Genomic DNA, 17,108 nt, shown 5'->3' on the forward strand with positions numbered 1-17,108 from the left:
TACACATATGTTTGCCTGCCAAAAGACTGAACCAAAGCTTGTGATGCTGCCAAATTCTGAAGGCTGAGAAGTTACATTTTCATTATAAGATGGTTTATCTTATCCATTCTTTTTGCTCCCAGTTCTTCACATGAAATACAGTATGCAAACAACAATCGTTTTTATCACAATGTTAGAGCTTATTTCTCTGCCTCCACCCAATTGATTTGCTGTTCATCTTGTGCAGGGAAAAAAGATTGTTCTCTCAGAAAATCATATTCTGTCAAACTTGTCTGGAAATGTTAAAGACCGCAAGAAGTTGTGTTGAGATTTACTTTTGAAAACGCTTTACATCCCTACACTTTAAGTTAAATATTTTTCACCATTCTAACAGTTTCTGATCACTTCTACCATAATAGGGCATTCTATCTTGTGTAATATATACATATGCCTCAACACTTCTTCCACGGTACATGTAATTCTTTGTTCAAGCGTGAATGACCATTTGTGTTTTATTGTTCAGAGAGAAATTAAGACAATCTAGAAATATCAAACGTGAAAGCAATGTTTTAAATTAACTGAATAGTGTGCCACCTGGTGGCAACCGAACAAAACTACACTACTGGTTTTGACAATATTGTTAATCTTTTAATTGCCGTTAGGGTTAATGACCCAACAAAATAATAATAATAATAAAAAAAAAAGTATTTAGAAAGGTAAATCCCGACAGAAAAGAGATCAACTAATTGGAGACAAACATTTCTACCAAAAACAGGAGCAGTGAATGGCTGAATTTTAACATTTACATGTTTCAATGCAACATGGTTTGTAAGGAACATTGACGATACATCAACTCCTAATTATTGAAATTGAATAAAATGCAAGGAATATTAATACACACCCTAAAACGTAATTCCTCCACAGCATATTTAAGGAAAAACTAGGGAGTACAAACCCTCTCCAATGTTCACATTATAGACTGACAAATGTATACAATCAATTGAAAAACCAGTGATGGGTTGGATGGCTGTAATTCATTTATGGAAAAACCTAAAAATAAAGAATCATGATAGGTTTGATGGCTGTACTTAATTGTAGCCCGATGGCCTTAAACCAGCATGTGGCTATAAGCCGTCATTGGGCGCCTTGTGTGTTTCACCACGAATCCCATCAAGTGTTACTTTCATACTAAATGGTATCTGTCAAAGTACCAACTTTTTTAGAAGGTCCTCATCACACAAGTTCTGTAGAGTTCAGGTGAGGGGGCGGGTGGGGGGGCAGGTGAGGGCGGGCTCCTCAGTCACTGTCAAATTTAATCGAGTTGACCGAGGTGTTGATGGCGCCGCCCCGGTAGCTTCCCCTCTTCTTCTTCGTCTTTTCGTGGCGAAATGATTTGCCTTTGGTAAAACGGAGAACGTCGTTCGCTTTCTGGCCCCAGTCGCCATTGGAGCCCCTCTGAAAATGATTATTATGCCCATTTTACCTGCAAGTGACAAAGGAGTAGGCCACACCAGTTCTTGAGCTTACCTTGGCGTCAAAAGAGTTGTCTGCAAGGCGGGGATCCACATCAACATCTTCCTCCCTTATTCTTCGGAAAGGTACGTGAGAAGACTGCAAACAAACTTGTTTTTAGGTTTTCAAATTTGTGTTGTGCAAAGCGAAAATATAACCGATGTGTTCTCTTATTGGCCAGTCCATGTCAAGGCTATGAAGTGAGAAAAGGTTTTTTAAAAAAATAAACAAAAAGCAACCTCTATTAAAATGCAGGTTCCAACTATAAACGGGATGACTTGTCAAGTCAACCCGAGTCGACTTGAGTCTCCTCATCTTGTTTCCAGACCAACAAAGTTGTGGAGTGACCAGCCCAATCCTCAGAATTTAGGCCATGTCCACACGTAAACGAGTTTAAAGTTTGCTTGTTTTTAAATGGTTTCTACATTTCATTTACATGGAATTGGGGTTTTGGGAGCCCGAAAATTGTTAATTTTTTTTAATCCAGGTCCCCAAGTGACTAAATCTTAAAACGCTTCCCTTGCGTTTGTGTGTTTATAACACATACGCCTCATTCCTGAGACGGTGACAGTCGACACTGTTCTCACCCAACAACAATGGTAGATCACCATGTTGTGATCATGCCGCAGAAGAGTTCTGAGCATATGGCTTTTACAGCAAAATCTTCTGCTCCCCTACTACCACCAGCAGCCATCTACTACCATCAGCAATAAGTGGAGATGTAGAACAATCTATCCCATACGTTTTCAAGTCCACCGCAGGACTCTGTCAACATTCTCCTGCTGATTTGCCGTTTTTAAGTCGAGAGTGACCCCAAGCTCAAGTTCTACCTCGTTGTAAGTCTGCGCAGATTTCTTGCTTGTTTCCCGTTCAATGCCATTTTTGTAGGTTTACATCGTTTTTGTGTGGACACAGACATTTCTTGACTTGTTTCCGTGTTTAGGCTTTCTTTTGGATTCTGTTAGATAATGTGTGAGTGCGTGTAAAGCTGTTACTCTACCTTGTTGTCTTTCGGAAAGGTTTGTGGTGTAGTTGCTGCTTTTTTCCTTTTTGGAGTTTTTGTTTGCATTGCTTCTTTTTCACTTTCTGATGACTTTTCATTCTTTTGCTTGCCATTGGTGCCTGTGTCAATTGAGAGAAATAATTTCATGTGTTACTCACTAATTTTTCCCTTGGTTTTCGATGTCTCGACTTACCATTGGCATTGCGCGTAGTGGCAGCTTTTGCCGATGCCTCATCGTCATCATCTGTGCTGTCTGAGGAGCTGCTGCTGTCTTTAGCTTTAGTCACCTTGTTGGCTACCGCAGGGTTAGAAGTTTTAATAGTACTTTTCCCAGCAGCCTCTTCCTCTGAATTGCTGTCACTGGATGATGACTCTGCAGGTTTAGCCGACCCAGCTTTAGAAGCGTTGCCATTGGCGACGGCAGCCTCGGCAGGGGTGTTCTTGGTCTGCGTCTCAGAGTCCGAGCTGTCGGACGAGTCGGAGCTACTCTTCTTGGCCTTCTTTGCTGCAGGTGCTTTTGAAGCTGCAGCTTTAGCTACCACTGCTGCCTTCCTGGCAGGTTTCTTGGCCACTTTAGGTGCTACAGTTTTTTTGACCACAGGTTTAGCCTTGGCTTGGGCTTCTTCCTCAGAAGAGTCTGAGTCCGAACTGCTCTCTGCATTGGCTCCTGCGGTCTTTGCTGCAGAAACAGCTGCTTTAGTTGCAGCTGTCTTGGCTTTAGGAGGTTCGTCCTCTTCCTCGGACGAGGAGTCAGACTCCGAGCTGCTTTTTGCTGCAGGAGTTGCAGCCTTGGAAGCAGGGGTGGCCGCCTTGGAAGCAGGTGTGGTCACCTTGGAAGCAGCGGTGGCAGGTTTTGCCTTTGCTGGATTTGCTTTCACTGTCTCATCTTCAGATGAGGAGTCAGAGTCAGAACTGCTTTCTTCAGCAACTGCCTTTGCGGCAGGAGTGGCAGGCTTACTCGTCGCTGGTTTAGCTTTAGCAGGTTCTTCATCCTCTGATGAAGAGTCTGACTCAGAGCTGCTTGTTGCCACTGCCTTTGCCGGAGGAGCAGCTTTTGCTGCCGGGGTGACAGCCTTCGAAGCTGGGGTGGCAGGTTTAGCAGGTGTTGGTTTTGCTTTGAATGGTTTTTCATCTTCAGATGAGGAATCTGAGTTAGAGCTGCTTTCTGCTGCTGCAGCCTTTGCTGGGGTTGCAGCCTTAGCAGCAGGGGTGGAAGGTTTACTTGGAGGTGCCTTGGCTTTTGTAGGTTCTTCATCTTCAGATGAGGAGTCCAACTCAGAGCTGCTTTTTGCTGCTGCTTTTGCTTTAGCAGCTGTTGCAACAGGAGTAGCAGCTTTTGAAGCTGGCGTTGAAGATTTTGTGTTTGCAGGCTTTGCTTTCACTGGCTCTTCATTTTCAGATGAGGAGTCTGAGTCTGAGTCTGAGCTGCTTTCCGCTGCAGCAGTCTTTGTGAGAGTTGCAGTCTTTGCTGGAGCAGTGGCCTTTGCAGCAGGGGTGACAAGTTTAGCAGGTTTAGTTGGTGGTGCCTTGGCCTTTGCAGGTTCTTCATCCTCAGATGAGGAGTCGGAGTCTGAACTGCTTTCAGCTGCTGCCGCTGCAGCAGCCTTAGCGGCGGGAGTTGCAGCCTTAGCGGCGGGAGTTGCAGGCTTAGCCGCCGGGGCAGGCTTAGCCGCCGGGGCAGGCTTAGCCGCCGGGGCAGGCTTAGCCGCCGGGGCAGGCTTAGCCGCCGGGGCAGGCTTAGCCGCCGGGGCAGGCTTAGCCGCCGGGGCAGGCTTAGCCGCCGGGGCAGGCTTAGCCGCCGGTGCAGGCTTAGCCGCCGGTGCAGGCTTAGCCGCCGGTGCAGGCTTAGCCGCCGGTGCAGGCTTAGCCGCCGGTGCAGGCTTAGCCGCCGGTGCAGGCTTTCCTTTAACTGGTTCATCATCCGATGAGGAGTCAGAGTCTGAACTGCTGTCAGAGCTGCTCTCAGCTGGCGCTTTTGAAGCAGTTGATGGTGCAGCAGGTTTAGTGGCAGGCTTTGCAGGAGCTTCATCTTCTGAGCTGCTGTCTGGAGGTACAATGGCAAACAATATTGTAACAGTTGTAAAATAATACTAGTTGTTCTGACAGGCAACGAGCAGTTCAAAGGGATTTCACAAATAAAATAAGCTAGCAAGTCAGTCATCTGTTGCCTCTTGCCTGAGCTTGAGGAATCGTCTTTTTTTGCCGGAGTTTGTTTGACTGGGGCTGCTTTAGCTGGTGTGACCTTGGCTGCAGGCTTCTTGGTCTCCTCTTCATCTGAACTGGAATCTAAGAGGACACAGTTATAAAACAATACAAGACAGGTTCTGTTTAACCTAGGACAGAACATGTATGTTTGCTACCTGAGCTCTCAGAACTGGACTCTTTCTTTGCTGCAGGCTTCTTCAAACCAGTTTTAGTAGGCACAGTCTTCTTCATGGGTGCAGGTTTAGCTGCACAAAGCACAGACTGTTGAACACATCACAACAAAATTCCAGCTGCCCAGTTTAAACTACATTTGAGATATCTTACAAGCTACTTTCTTCCCTTCATCCTCGTCACTGCTGTCATCACTGCTGTCTGAGTCGTCGTCCTTGGCTTTACTGACTGCTGATGCAGCTTTCTGAATTGAAGCAGGAGGTGGGACTGCACTGTACGTTCCTGTAGAGATAAAGTCAAATGATTGAACCAACATCCAACAGACACACTGCCCAAAGACAATGACGAGAACCAAACAAAGCTGGAGTAAAAACGGGTTGAGGGGTCAGTGACAAGAAAAACTTAGTTACGATCATAAAACCTTTCCTCTACACTGTGACAAAATGTTTTCATTTTCCTTATGCATATGCATAATACACATTGATTTTCGGGGGCAAAGTTTATTATACACGTGAAATTACAGTAAATGTGACGGATACTTTTGTGGTCCATAAAACGTTGGGTGAGGCGGCACACCCACATAGCACATCTGCCTCAGAGTTCTGAGGTCCCGAGTTCAAATCTGGCCTCCCCTATATAAAGTTTGCATGTTCTCCCCATGCCTGAGTGGGTCTTCTCCGGGTGCTGCGGTTTCCTCCCACATCCCCAAAACATGAACAGTAGGTTAATTAAAAACTCTAAATTGCCCGTTGATGTGAATGTGAGTGTGAATGGTTGTTTATATGTGCCCTGCAATTAGCTGGCAACCAGTTCAGGGTGTACCCTGCCTCTCGCCCAGAATTAGTTGGGATAGGCTCCAGCACCCCCACTACCATAGGAAGGATAAGCGGTACGGAAAATGGATGGATGAAAACGGTGGGTGGTTCAAATGAGCATTGTTGTGGGCCTTTTTGCACCGGATCAAGACATTAATGCAAAATTAGCATCCAACGTTTTCCTAAAGACGCCACACTTTGATCGCAGTGGGTACACAGAATACCAAGGAGGGGGATTTGTTGGTACTCAGCCCACAAAAGGAATGTAGAAGGCTTTTCTGCAAAGATCAAATGTATCGTACTGCTATGGGCAGATGGATTTTATTCAAAAATGTCGTACTGTCATTGTTTGAATGGAACATCTCATTTCTTGCCCTTCTAACACCCTGTAACCTTCATCTGAACACGAATATTCTCAAATGGGATCCCCCAGCGCTCAAAATGCAGCGGTCAAAACTTATATGGAACCCTAGTTTACACCGTTAACAAGAGTATTCATCTCTTGTGCTGGCAAACTCTCAAACATCTGTCATGGCGATCACTGCTGATGTAGTTCTTCCCCTCAAACGACGACGACAAAACAGCACATCCTTAGTTGTACAATGAATGTGATCCTTGCCGAAATGCCTGCTACATACCTTTGTATACAGAGTAACAACAAACTCCTCCAACTCCAAATTTCTGTTACCCTGGGTAGGGAGGATGCGGTCTTTAGAACAGATAGTCAAACTTAATTTTTCTATTATAGCAACCTCACGGGAATGTCCATTTGAGCCACCCACTGTTTTAAGTGACTTATTAAAAGTATCCCTCATATTGTATTTACTCATTTTTCTGGTAGTTAAATCACTCAACTTTTTCTGTGTTCCTTTTCCCAATGTTGTGAATGGAGCAGGAAGTTAACCGAAAACTAATTTGCAGATCACTGGCAAAATTGGAAGTACCTCACTGATCTGTTGCAAGTAGTCCTCCATTAAACCTGAGATGGTTTTTAAAATGCAAACAAACCTGATTTGGATTTTTTGCTAGGCGGAGCCTCATCTTCAGATGAGGAGTCTTCACTGCTCGACTCGGCAGCTGCAGCAACAGTTTTCACTTGGGCACGTTTCACTGGAGCCTATCAAGGAAATGCATCAGAAACAAATGCAAATTAACATTCTGATCTCTGACAACATGATGGCTGGATTTGCACAAAAGGGTTTAGGTGGGGAAAAGAATTTCCATGTGGCATGATTTGGATATGTGTCATGACAGTGTTTAATTGGATGTTCTCAAATTTAAGGCTTCTTTCAATGCGGATACAAATAGCCAATGCAACTGCAGCGCAAACTGACCGATCAAATATACCATCAACGTTAACCTGACGTCGGAATACAGAGTTGAATGACAGGCACTCATACAGCCAACCAAGCACCCCTTACTGTGGATGAAAACGCACTCGTGGCAAATCAAAATTACAACAATAGACACTACAACAATAAACCTACAACATTACATATGGCCTAAATATGGGCCATTAGCAGTGCTTAGTCCCATAAGAAAAATTATTGTAGAAGGCACCCATCGTAGTAAATGATGAGTCATTCCAGACCAACTAAAGATATGTAAAATATTTTGTTATTAGGTCACGGATGGTGCAGTGGTACACTTGCCTGATTTTGGTGCGGGTGGCGTGGGTTCAGTTCCCATTCAGTGACGGTGTGAATGTGAGTGTGAATGGTTGTCCGCGTCTACAGGGTGATTGAAAAGTAACTCCCTATTTTTAAGTACTTGTAATTTATTTCTGAACTATAATTCTTACAAGAAACGAACATGAAGAAAGTGTGTTGCATGGAGTTTTATTTAAAATTTTATATGGGCGCCAGCATTAGCCACCAGTTTCTCAAGCTGCCTGGGAACCGCATTAACTGATTTCACAAGGATGGTGGAACGTTTTTTGGTTTGGTTGGAAAATTTGGTTTGGAATTTTAGACAAAATAATCGATCTGAAAAGAAAACAAGAACATAGATTTAATTCCCATACATCATGGAACACCAAAAAAAAAATTAGAAATATTACAACATACAAATGCCTCAAAACCTGATACAAGGTTGCAGTTTTCCAATGGCAGCGTGTCAGTAGACAAACGGTGCTCAATCGTTGCCTGCGGCGAAGCGTCGCCAACTCATTTTTTTGCGTTGGTCCACTTCAGTTGCATTCGGCTGTGCCTTATTTAACTACGTTTTGGTTGTGAGTGCATGCAGGTTGTTAAAGAAATTCAGTAAACGTAAAAAATTAGTATAAGGTAGTTAGTTACTAAATTGGAAACTTTACATCAGTTAGATCTGTAGCATAAATACTGGCTTATAGATGCCAGTTTTTTCACCTTGGACGGTTCCTCGTCCTCCGAGGAACTTTCTTCACTGCTGCTCTCTTCTTTTTTCTTAGCCGTTCCTGCAGCGGGAATAGGAGCTTTGGGCTTGGCGGTGGTAACTGGCTCTGTCATTTAAAATTAAATACGGTTTATTATGCATTCATAAAACCATGCAATACTACACAAAGAAGTGGCAACAGCACGCACTCGATGGCACTTTGGTGGCCTGCTCCTCTTCAGAGTCTGATTCCTCACTGCTAGAGCTGCTGTCTTTCTTTCTTGCGCCACTCGCAGTTGCTGTAGGCTTTACGGGAGCCTAGGCGAGGAAAGAAGACATTCAAAGATTAAAAAAAATGACACCACAATTTTAATTATAAAATAAGTGACTGCTACCTTGGCAGGAGTCTTCTCTTCTTCGGAGTCACTTGATTCTTCACTGCTACTAGATGAAGCTTTTGTAGCTGCAGGTTTTGCAGCCGATGCCTTAACAGGTGCTGCTTTGACTGTTGAAAGGGAAACAATCTTACAATGGTTTCAAAACATACATATAACAATTCAAAGAGTGCAGTAATATTACCAGCAGGCGTAGCCTTCTTGGGTTTGGCATCAGCTTCATCCTCCTCACTGCTGGAGCTCTCTCTACTAGCTTTTGCCTTCTTGGCTAATGAGCCAGCAGCTTCAGTCTTGGCAGAAATCGCTTTGCGTTTCCGAGCTTTAGGTGATCTAAGCACATACAGAAATCCATACAGTGCTCAACAAATTTTACATTTTAATGCCACAACTGTCCTAACTCAACAACATGGGTAAATACAATTTTTAATTAAATAATGGTTAACACATCAGTATGTATAAGTTATGAAGACATGACATGAAGACAAAAATGAGGGATTTAACAGTTTTGGTTGTACGGTGTGCTGCGATAATCTCAATACAGAACAGCACACACACAAAGATTTTTTTCAACTGCCAATCTTGCAATCTCACGGCATGATCACACGTCATCTAAAAAAAAAAAAAACGAAGAAAAAGAAACACTTCCCGGATATACACCGATGTTTCCCGAATGTTACTGAAAGTTGCTGGAGCCAGGAGCCTTGTAAAGCCTTTGTCCCCAATAAACGACTTGCTTTGGAAAATACTTGCCATCCGGGAACCCACTTGTGTACAAAAAAAAAAAAAACACACTGGGCAAGACATGCTTGTTTTTATTTACTCTCTCTCTTTTGTTGAGTCAGGGAGCTTTTTGATTGGCTATATTCTGTTCCACATTACAATTCTCGGCGTCATGACTCCGGAGAAGTCAGCTTGAACGAGTTGATTATTTAGGATCGTCGGCCCTGACCTGTTTTGGACCTTAAAATCTGGAAGACTCCTCTCTTAACACACATCAGACCTCAGAACAATCTTATAAAACTTAAGTTTGTCGGGCATTTGCATACTTGGTCAGGAAGGCACAAAAACAGGCCAACTGTCTACATGTGTACACTGGGCCCAAGTTTCACTTATGACTATGTACGAAGTGCATTCAAGGATTGCCGACAAAACAGAACATCTCAAACAGAGACGAAAAAAATAATTTAACCAAACACTAATAATGAGATTCCACCAGATGGCCCTAAAGTAATACTTTTAATTGCTTTGGCTTGAGCTCAAAGAAAGAGAATAGCTAAGTTTTTTTGTGAACAACAGAGGATATGGATCCGCCAAAAAAAGGCTCAGTCCTCCTCAAAGCACCACACAAAATGTTTTAGATGAGATTTAACGTATGCCTCTTCTTACAACCACGGATATGAAGGTACTGTATGTAGGGATGTTCTGATCACATTTTTTTGCACCCGAGCCCGGGTCTTTCATTTTAATTATCAGCCGACACAGAGTCCCGATCTGATAAATATAACTACCAAAACTCAACTTTTAATATTTGAGAACAACCCAAGAATAAATGAGTAACAAGTTAAATAATAGTAATAAAAAAACTTTAAAAACATTTAGCAGGCGGCACGGTGGAAGGTAAATTCCACCCGTAATCTAATGCGAATTCAAGCTAGCCCTTCAACAGGGGCTTCCAATGACTGTTAGCATTAAGGTGACGATTTCTAAAACGATCGAGAGTCATGTAATTAAATATACAATTTGTGTAATTATTTTTGTTGTGTGTTTAGTTTAACAGTAAACTACACCAGAGGTGTCATTAAACAGTTGAATGCATGCTCAGGGAGGGTAGAGACTGTGTTTGTGTGTGAGTGATGCTCATACGCAAACAAACACACAGTCTGCATGTCACTTTGTCACATATTAAACCGGTACTAAAAATACCTCAAATAGTTTACTTTCTCAATATAAAACAAAGCTATTACTGTTCCATTTGGCAAGATCTTTGTATGTTTGGATTATTTTGCGACATTTAAAATGTCACAAAGGTAATTAATAAAACCCGATCTCCATCATAATTAATAAAACCCGATCTCCATCAGCTGGGAATATATATATATATATATATATATATATATATATATATATATATATATATATATATATAGATAGATAGATAGATAGATAGATAGATAGATAGATATGCAGATGCGAGTTACTGACATCATTCAAAAAATAAAAAGCCTTAAATGGAAATGGGCTGGCCACGTTGCCTGAAGAGCTGACAAAAGGTGGACCACAGAAACTATCAATTGCATACCATTGGACACAAAGCGACCAGGGCGAAGACCGAGAAGTAGATGGATGGATGAAATCATTAAACACACCGGAATACACTGGCAACAAATTGCAAAATGTTGTAGTAGTTGGAAACCTGAAGAAGAGGCCTTCATCCTGATATATATACACACACAGGAAGTCCTCGAGTTACGGCGCACTCGACCTACGACTTTACGACACCCGTGCCTCGTCCGCCATTTTGTCCAAGCACCATAGTGTTTCTGCTTAGCTAGTGCTTGTCTGTGTGCCGGGAGTATCTTTGCCTTTTCGCCCTCTTTTTCACACTCTCAGCAGTAATTGTAAGTACAGCAACTTATTTTTTATTTCAATGTATTTTAATTACTTTATACGAAGTGTTAACCTTTCCTGCTACGGTCACCTGACCGTGGTCGGGAGACGCAGGGGTTAACTCCCTTCTTCCACGGGTCCTCTGCTAATCGCTACTCTTCCCCGGTCGCCATCACTACACTTGCTACTGTACACACTCGCACCGGCGCGCACTCCTTCCTCCTTCGCAGTCCCGCCGGACGACGCCTGCGCAGTCCCGTCTCACTCACATTGACGCACACGCCCAGACACACTGAGCTTGCTGTCACAATCACGTGGGACAATACCCGTAACAGAAGTATTTCGCCGTAAATTTCAACTTTAACGGTGAAATCCGACTTACGCGGAAATTCGTGTTACATCGCCAGCGTAGGAACGTAACTCGTTCGTAAATCGAGGGCTTCCTGTATCACGTGATCGACCCCGATTTTCGATCACATGATCGGATCATCCCTAACTGTATGTATGTCAATATTCTGTCCAACGTTGTGGTTTTGTTAGGGATAACAGTTATCAATATGTTCGTATACAACCGGTTAGTGATAGAATATTTACTCATGTGAATATGTACTCATGTTAGTATGAACATTTCCTGTTATTTTTTAGTGGGGTTTTTTTTCTGTGTTTTGCATTATGAGTGTCAAATATAGACAGACGGACAGATAGCAGAAGTGGCTGTAAAGGTTCTGCTTCAGATCCATGAAGCATGAAAAACCTCGGTGTAAATGTAGGCCTGCTTAACTTTATGTATGTATGCATGGATGGATAAGATCTGGTGAATCTTTGTCATCCAAATGCAGAGTTAATTTTAATTTCCGAATCGAGTCTACTTCTCATCTTAATTTAATGTTTTTATGCACTGCGGTATCCAGGAAAGCAGGCTGTGGGACAGAACAACTAATTACACGTAATCATGAAAGATTTCAACATTGCCGGGAAATGTGTGGTAGCTTAAAACACTGCTGACTTTGGATGGCGATATGAACACTGGAACCCAACGCTCAAGGTATTGTTTGTGTTGCTTTTGGAGGGTAAAAAAAAAAATAAATAAAAAAAAAAATATATATATATATATATATATATATATATAAAATCATACTTTGTTGTTTACTCAGTGAATACACAGCTGTTACATTGCACAAAACAAAAAACAGGGTAAACAGTATTATCTGCAACAGATATGATGTAGTTATGTGAAAAGAGCCCATTAGAACCCCCCTCCTCCACATACTCTTTCAGAATGAAAATCTCTCATTAATCTTAATTTAGGATGATGAGAATATGGTGATTAACAGGTGAAACTTGCTTCACGTGTATTTGTTACATTTCTACAGTTAAAAACACTTTGTTTAAAGAACTTAATTGTCACATTAACATTACAAATACCGTGCACACTCAAAATGTTTTTACTCAAAACGTTAGTAAATCAATTCAAAAACTGCAAAACGATTTTACACATAAACAACTCACTTCACCCAGAAGTCATAGATGTTGAGAAGAGACTCTTCATTTGGATCCTGAGGACTCTAGTAATAGAAAAACAAATACAAGTGGTTGAATTCCCTGAACGTGGAACGCTGCACAAATGAAGTTTAATCCACGTGCTAAATTCCTACATACGCTAGAGCCTGTCGTTTATCATGCACGCTACCGTCGAAGTCCGTCCACCTACCTGACAAACACACACACACACTTACCACTATAATCTGCTTGACAAACTGTTGAGCCGCCTTGGTGAACTTGTTCTCCAACAGAAAGGAGTACACACATTTGTACAAATCGCTGGGCACAGCCTTGTGCTCCGCCATGTTCACCACGATGGAGATGGAAGGAAGTGACCGAAAACGCTTGATATGTGCGCATGCGTATTGTGAAGAAAACAAAAACAATTGGATAGCTCACTCGTACAAACAAAAGCATCACAACATCCGAATAGCTACTCAAAAGGGCATTTCTACGTCAGACGCAATGCCCCTTCGACAATTTTGTATTGAATGGTAATACTGGGAAATTTGTTTAGAAAATTACGCAGATTTTTAATAGAACACCATAGTTCGGTGTTCCCAACAAACGCAACTCGAGTAAGAGGTCTGTTGGTACGCGTTCTTCCTGGTCGCGCACACTTTTCTGATCAAATAAAAAAATATATTTTCAAACCACATTTGTATTTCCAAACATTAAATATATCAGCTGTTTATGCACCACTTTTCCCGTCGGGTTGTCGTCATTTTTACAAATTCGACTCAAACTAAACATACAGGCGCCGTTTGTATACGTCATCACGACCGACAGGTTTTTTTTGTTTTTTTCCCCCTCATGTCATAACATGGTCGACTTTGACGGGATTCTGGAAATGTCAGCTACCCATTGAGTCTTTGCTTTAAAATTTCACATCCTAACCCACTGAAACAATGCCACGCTACGAACTGGCCCTTATCCTGAAGGCGATGCAGCGACCGGAGACGGCGGCGGCTCTCCGGCGGACAGTGGAGAGTTTAATGGAGCGGGGCGCCGTGGTGAGAGACATGGAGAACCTCGGAGAGAGGCTCCTGCCCTTTGTGATGACCAAACACAACCAAAAACACCACCGGGCGTCCTATTTCTTGATTGACTTCTACGCGGCTCCCAGCATCCTCACGGGCCTTGTCGATCACTTACATCGCGACGTGGACGTGGTGAGGCCCACTGTGCTGAAGAAGGACACGCAGAATGCCAAACAAGCATGCTGTGGCCCTCTGCAGTGATGGAAAGTACGTATGGTATTATTGTAGGAATACTGTAGGTTACTGTATTCATAATAGAATAGCAGGTATTGTACATCGCTATAAAGTATAATAGTGTCAAACAGTGGCGAGGCCAGCCCTATTTTGGGTGGGCTTGAAAACTTGCCTTAATCCACCCTATGAATTCGTCCACAAATTCATTTGAAAAAGAAAATATTTATGTTTTATATATATTTTTTAAACAATATAAGAAAAGTTGAGCTTTTGTATTGGAGCAATTAGTGGTTATAATACTGTGTAGAAGTTACACTATACTCACAACATAATATAACTTTAACATAAAATTAACAATAAACCATTTCTATGTTGTGCTCTTGCAGTACAATTACCCTTTAGATTTTTTTAAATTACATGAATGATTAAAGTAGTTTCGACACAATGTCACATTGTTGAAGAACAGTTTAACACATTTTTATACCTTTTCATTTGAAAACAAAATGGCAATTGTGAAGTCAATGTACATTCTGCCTATCAGAATCAGAATCAGCTTTATTTGCCAAGTATGTCCAAAACACACAAGGAATTTGTCTCCGGTAGTTGGAGCCGCTCTAGTACAACAGACAGTCAATTTACAGAACACTTTGGAGACAAAGACATTGACAAAAAACAATTGTGCAAAAAGATGCAGAGTCCTCAAGCACTTAGAGCAGTTCGAATGACTAATATTGCAATAGTCCGGTGCAATGACCATTGTGCAAAGGGCGCTGAGACTTCAAGGAGTGTATGCGGTTTAAAGTGATGAGTCGTGCGATCATGGGGTTCATGTTACGCTAAGTAGGTTGTAACTCATACTTATAACTATATTATTAACTTTTTTTTTTTTTTTTTTTTTAACAGGTACTTGCAGTTCATATCCTGAGGATGTGCTGTATGCTGCTTCTTTGACCTCTTCCATGAGTGTTGGACCTGATTTAGCTGTTTTGTGATATTAATAAACAATGTTTTTTTTAATAATAGTAGTGTGTGAAGCATTTACTATCCAGGCATACAAAAGCATTTATTAAACAAGCAATACTTAAATTATAGTGCCAAATATGGTATATATTGCTTATTATCTTAAGCCATGAGTACGCACTAAGAGGTGCTATCATTTACTGTCATTAAGGTCGGATGTTAAAATAGTCACGTTTAATATACAGTGCTATTCTTGTGACTCCATGAATTTAGGGACTTTTATTTAACTGGTTATAATTTAAAGTTAAGGTAGAAGTAGTTATGCAGCACAGTGTTGGAGTGGTATGCACGAGTGCCTCAGTCGACAGGTTCTGGATTTGAGTTTGTATGTTCTCCACATGCTTGTTTGAGTTTTTCCCCTATACTCCGGCTTCCTCGCACTATCCAAAAGCGGGCAGGTTTGTTTCATTGAAGACGCTAAATTGACCATAGGTGTGAATATGAGTGTGAATGGTTATATGTTTATGTGTCCTCCTGCCCAAAGTCAGATTAGATAGGTTTCAGCTAACCTGTGACCTTGATGAGGAGAAACGGTACAGAAAATCGATGTGTTGTGCTTGAGAGTGAGACAATCGAGTATGGCTGCTTTTTGGTGTTAATCTATCATTGGGCTGTATTTGCTGTGTGTTTAAAACCAAACACAGCAAAGTTAGCCAGCCACCTAGACAAATATCAGGTTGAGCGACGTAAAGGTCAATCTGTATAATTGTTGTTGGCTATTTAAACACATGATCTCAGCAGGTTAGCTGTTGCAGGATAATTGCATTCCCACGGACTTTCTTGCATGTTCTCCTGTGCTTGCATGGGTCTTCTCCAGGTACTCCAGCCTCCTCCCACAATATGAAAACATGTATATTAGGTTCACTGAAAAAAAATGTCAAGTAGTGTAAGGGTGTTTGGTTATCTACAGTATATGCCTTGCGATTGGCTTGTGACCAGTTGAGGGTGGCCCCTGTCTCTCGCCCATAGCCAGCTCACCTGTGACCCTAATTGAGGATATAGAATATATAGGACATAGAAAATGGATGGATGAAAAGAAATATGAATGCATATTGATAATTAAATGACAAAATCCAGAATGCCTGCTTTTATTCAATACAATATGAATATATCACCAAGCTGTTTGCTGTGCTTTAAAACCAAACACAGCAAAGTTTGCCAACCACCTATTGACAAGCAACAGAAGGTCGAGTATTTAAAGGTCAATCTTTTGTATTATTGTAAATGCCATAGCTGTCATCTACTACACATTGGATGTCAGATGTCAAGTTAACTGTTGGAGCATAAATACATACCATAGCCACAGACTGTTCTAATTTATTTTAATTTTTAAGTGTGATGTATAACTGGGATTTGTGTTATTATAATGAAAAAAAATGTTGTGTGTCTCCAGTGTGTAAATGCTTATACAATTTTTTTTTGTTGTGGCAGCATAGTGGACGAGTATTTGGCACATCTGCCTCACAGTTCAGCTTTCCCGTGTGGAGTTTGCATTTTCTCCGCATGCTTGCATGGCTTTTCTCCGGATACTTCAGCTTGATCCCACATTCCCAAAACTTGTTAGGTTCATTGAAGACTCTAAATTGTCAATTGTTGTGAATATGAGTGTGAAAGGTTGTATGTCTAAATGTGCCCTGTGATTAGTTGGCGACCAGTCCTGGGTGTACCCCACCTTTCACCCTAAAAGTTAGCCGGATTAGGCTCCAGCTCACATGGGAACCCTTGTGAGGATGAGCCCTGAAGAAACAAACGGCAATTTTAGTTGCTGAACTTATTTTAGTAGAAATGGTGCAATTTCTGTATTGTATACTGTATATCAAATATCTAACCCCCCCACTCCTTTTTGATATCCCTTATTCAAATCAGCACCAGTGGAACCTCTAAAATTGAACTACCCAGGTTGTACAATTTGGAATTAGAATACACATTTCAGGTAAAATATGTCTCTAAAGTCCCACAAATTGGCAGATTTGTTTTTTGTACATTTTACATGGCTAGTTTATTTTTACACTTCTGACAATTAAGAATGTTTTAAAATGAAAAATACATTCAAAATATGATCTTGCAGCTGACTGACCCTTGCCATACATTCATCATTAAAGTTAAGTGAGTGTTTAAAGAATGTCTATTTTTTTCTATATACAGTATTAATATTAGAATGGTTGAATACCGCTTATATTTAAATGTTAATTACAAAAATGTCTGTACAGTTCCTAATGGTTTTATGATGGCAGCAGTTTTCAAATCTGAACCAATCAAACGTTGACGAGAAGAAGAATCGTTATTTCAATCA

General features: G+C 41.4%; 2 protein-coding genes across 2 annotated transcripts; one reads left to right on the forward strand and one right to left on the reverse strand.

The window, feature by feature from the left end:
* Window positions 1-464: 464 nt before the first annotated feature.
* Window positions 465-12,898, reverse strand: nolc1 (nucleolar and coiled-body phosphoprotein 1). Its single transcript, XM_061689943.1, has 14 exons — window positions 12,776-12,898; window positions 12,549-12,604; window positions 8,617-8,762; window positions 8,433-8,542; window positions 8,247-8,355; window positions 8,052-8,164; window positions 6,694-6,802; window positions 5,024-5,152; window positions 4,855-4,944; window positions 4,670-4,780; window positions 2,688-4,538; window positions 2,492-2,613; window positions 1,507-1,590; window positions 465-1,434 (listed from the first exon to the last, which is right to left on the reverse strand). The coding sequence occupies exons 1-14, from the start codon at window positions 12,884-12,886 to the stop codon at window positions 1,276-1,278; spliced, it is 3,300 nt and encodes a 1,099-aa protein (XP_061545927.1). The 5' UTR covers window positions 12,887-12,898; the 3' UTR covers window positions 465-1,275.
* A 469-nt stretch (window positions 12,899-13,367) lies between these two features.
* mrps6 (mitochondrial ribosomal protein S6) lies at window positions 13,368-14,815 on the forward strand. The gene is made up of 2 exons (XM_061690376.1): window positions 13,368-13,828; window positions 14,699-14,815. The coding sequence occupies exon 1, from the start codon at window positions 13,490-13,492 to the stop codon at window positions 13,820-13,822; it is 333 nt and encodes a 110-aa protein (XP_061546360.1). The 5' UTR covers window positions 13,368-13,489; the 3' UTR covers window positions 13,823-13,828; window positions 14,699-14,815.
* The last annotated feature ends 2,293 nt before the right edge of the window (window positions 14,816-17,108 follow it).

Source organism: Phycodurus eques, chromosome 11 (assembly GCF_024500275.1).
Source record: "Phycodurus eques isolate BA_2022a chromosome 11, UOR_Pequ_1.1, whole genome shotgun sequence".
Classification (NCBI taxonomy): Eukaryota; Metazoa; Chordata; class Actinopteri; order Syngnathiformes; family Syngnathidae; genus Phycodurus; species Phycodurus eques.

Excerpts from the sequence above, each read along its gene's own strand:
- mrps6 (XM_061690376.1), top strand. The coding sequence starts at position 13,490 with ATGCCACGCTACGAACTGGCCCTTATCCTGAAGGCGATGCAGCGACCG.
- nolc1 (XM_061689943.1), bottom strand. The coding sequence starts at position 12,886 with ATGGCGGAGCACAAGGCTGTGCCCAGCGATTTGTACAAATGTGTGTAC. Across the intron at positions 8,165-8,246 it reads GGCCACCAAAGTGCCATCGA|AGCCAGTTACCACCGCCAAG; the intron begins GTGCGTGCTGTT and ends TTTAAATGACAG. Across the intron at positions 2,614-2,687 it reads CACTACGCGCAATGCCAATG|GCACCAATGGCAAGCAAAAG; the intron begins GTAAGTCGAGAC and ends CAATTGACACAG.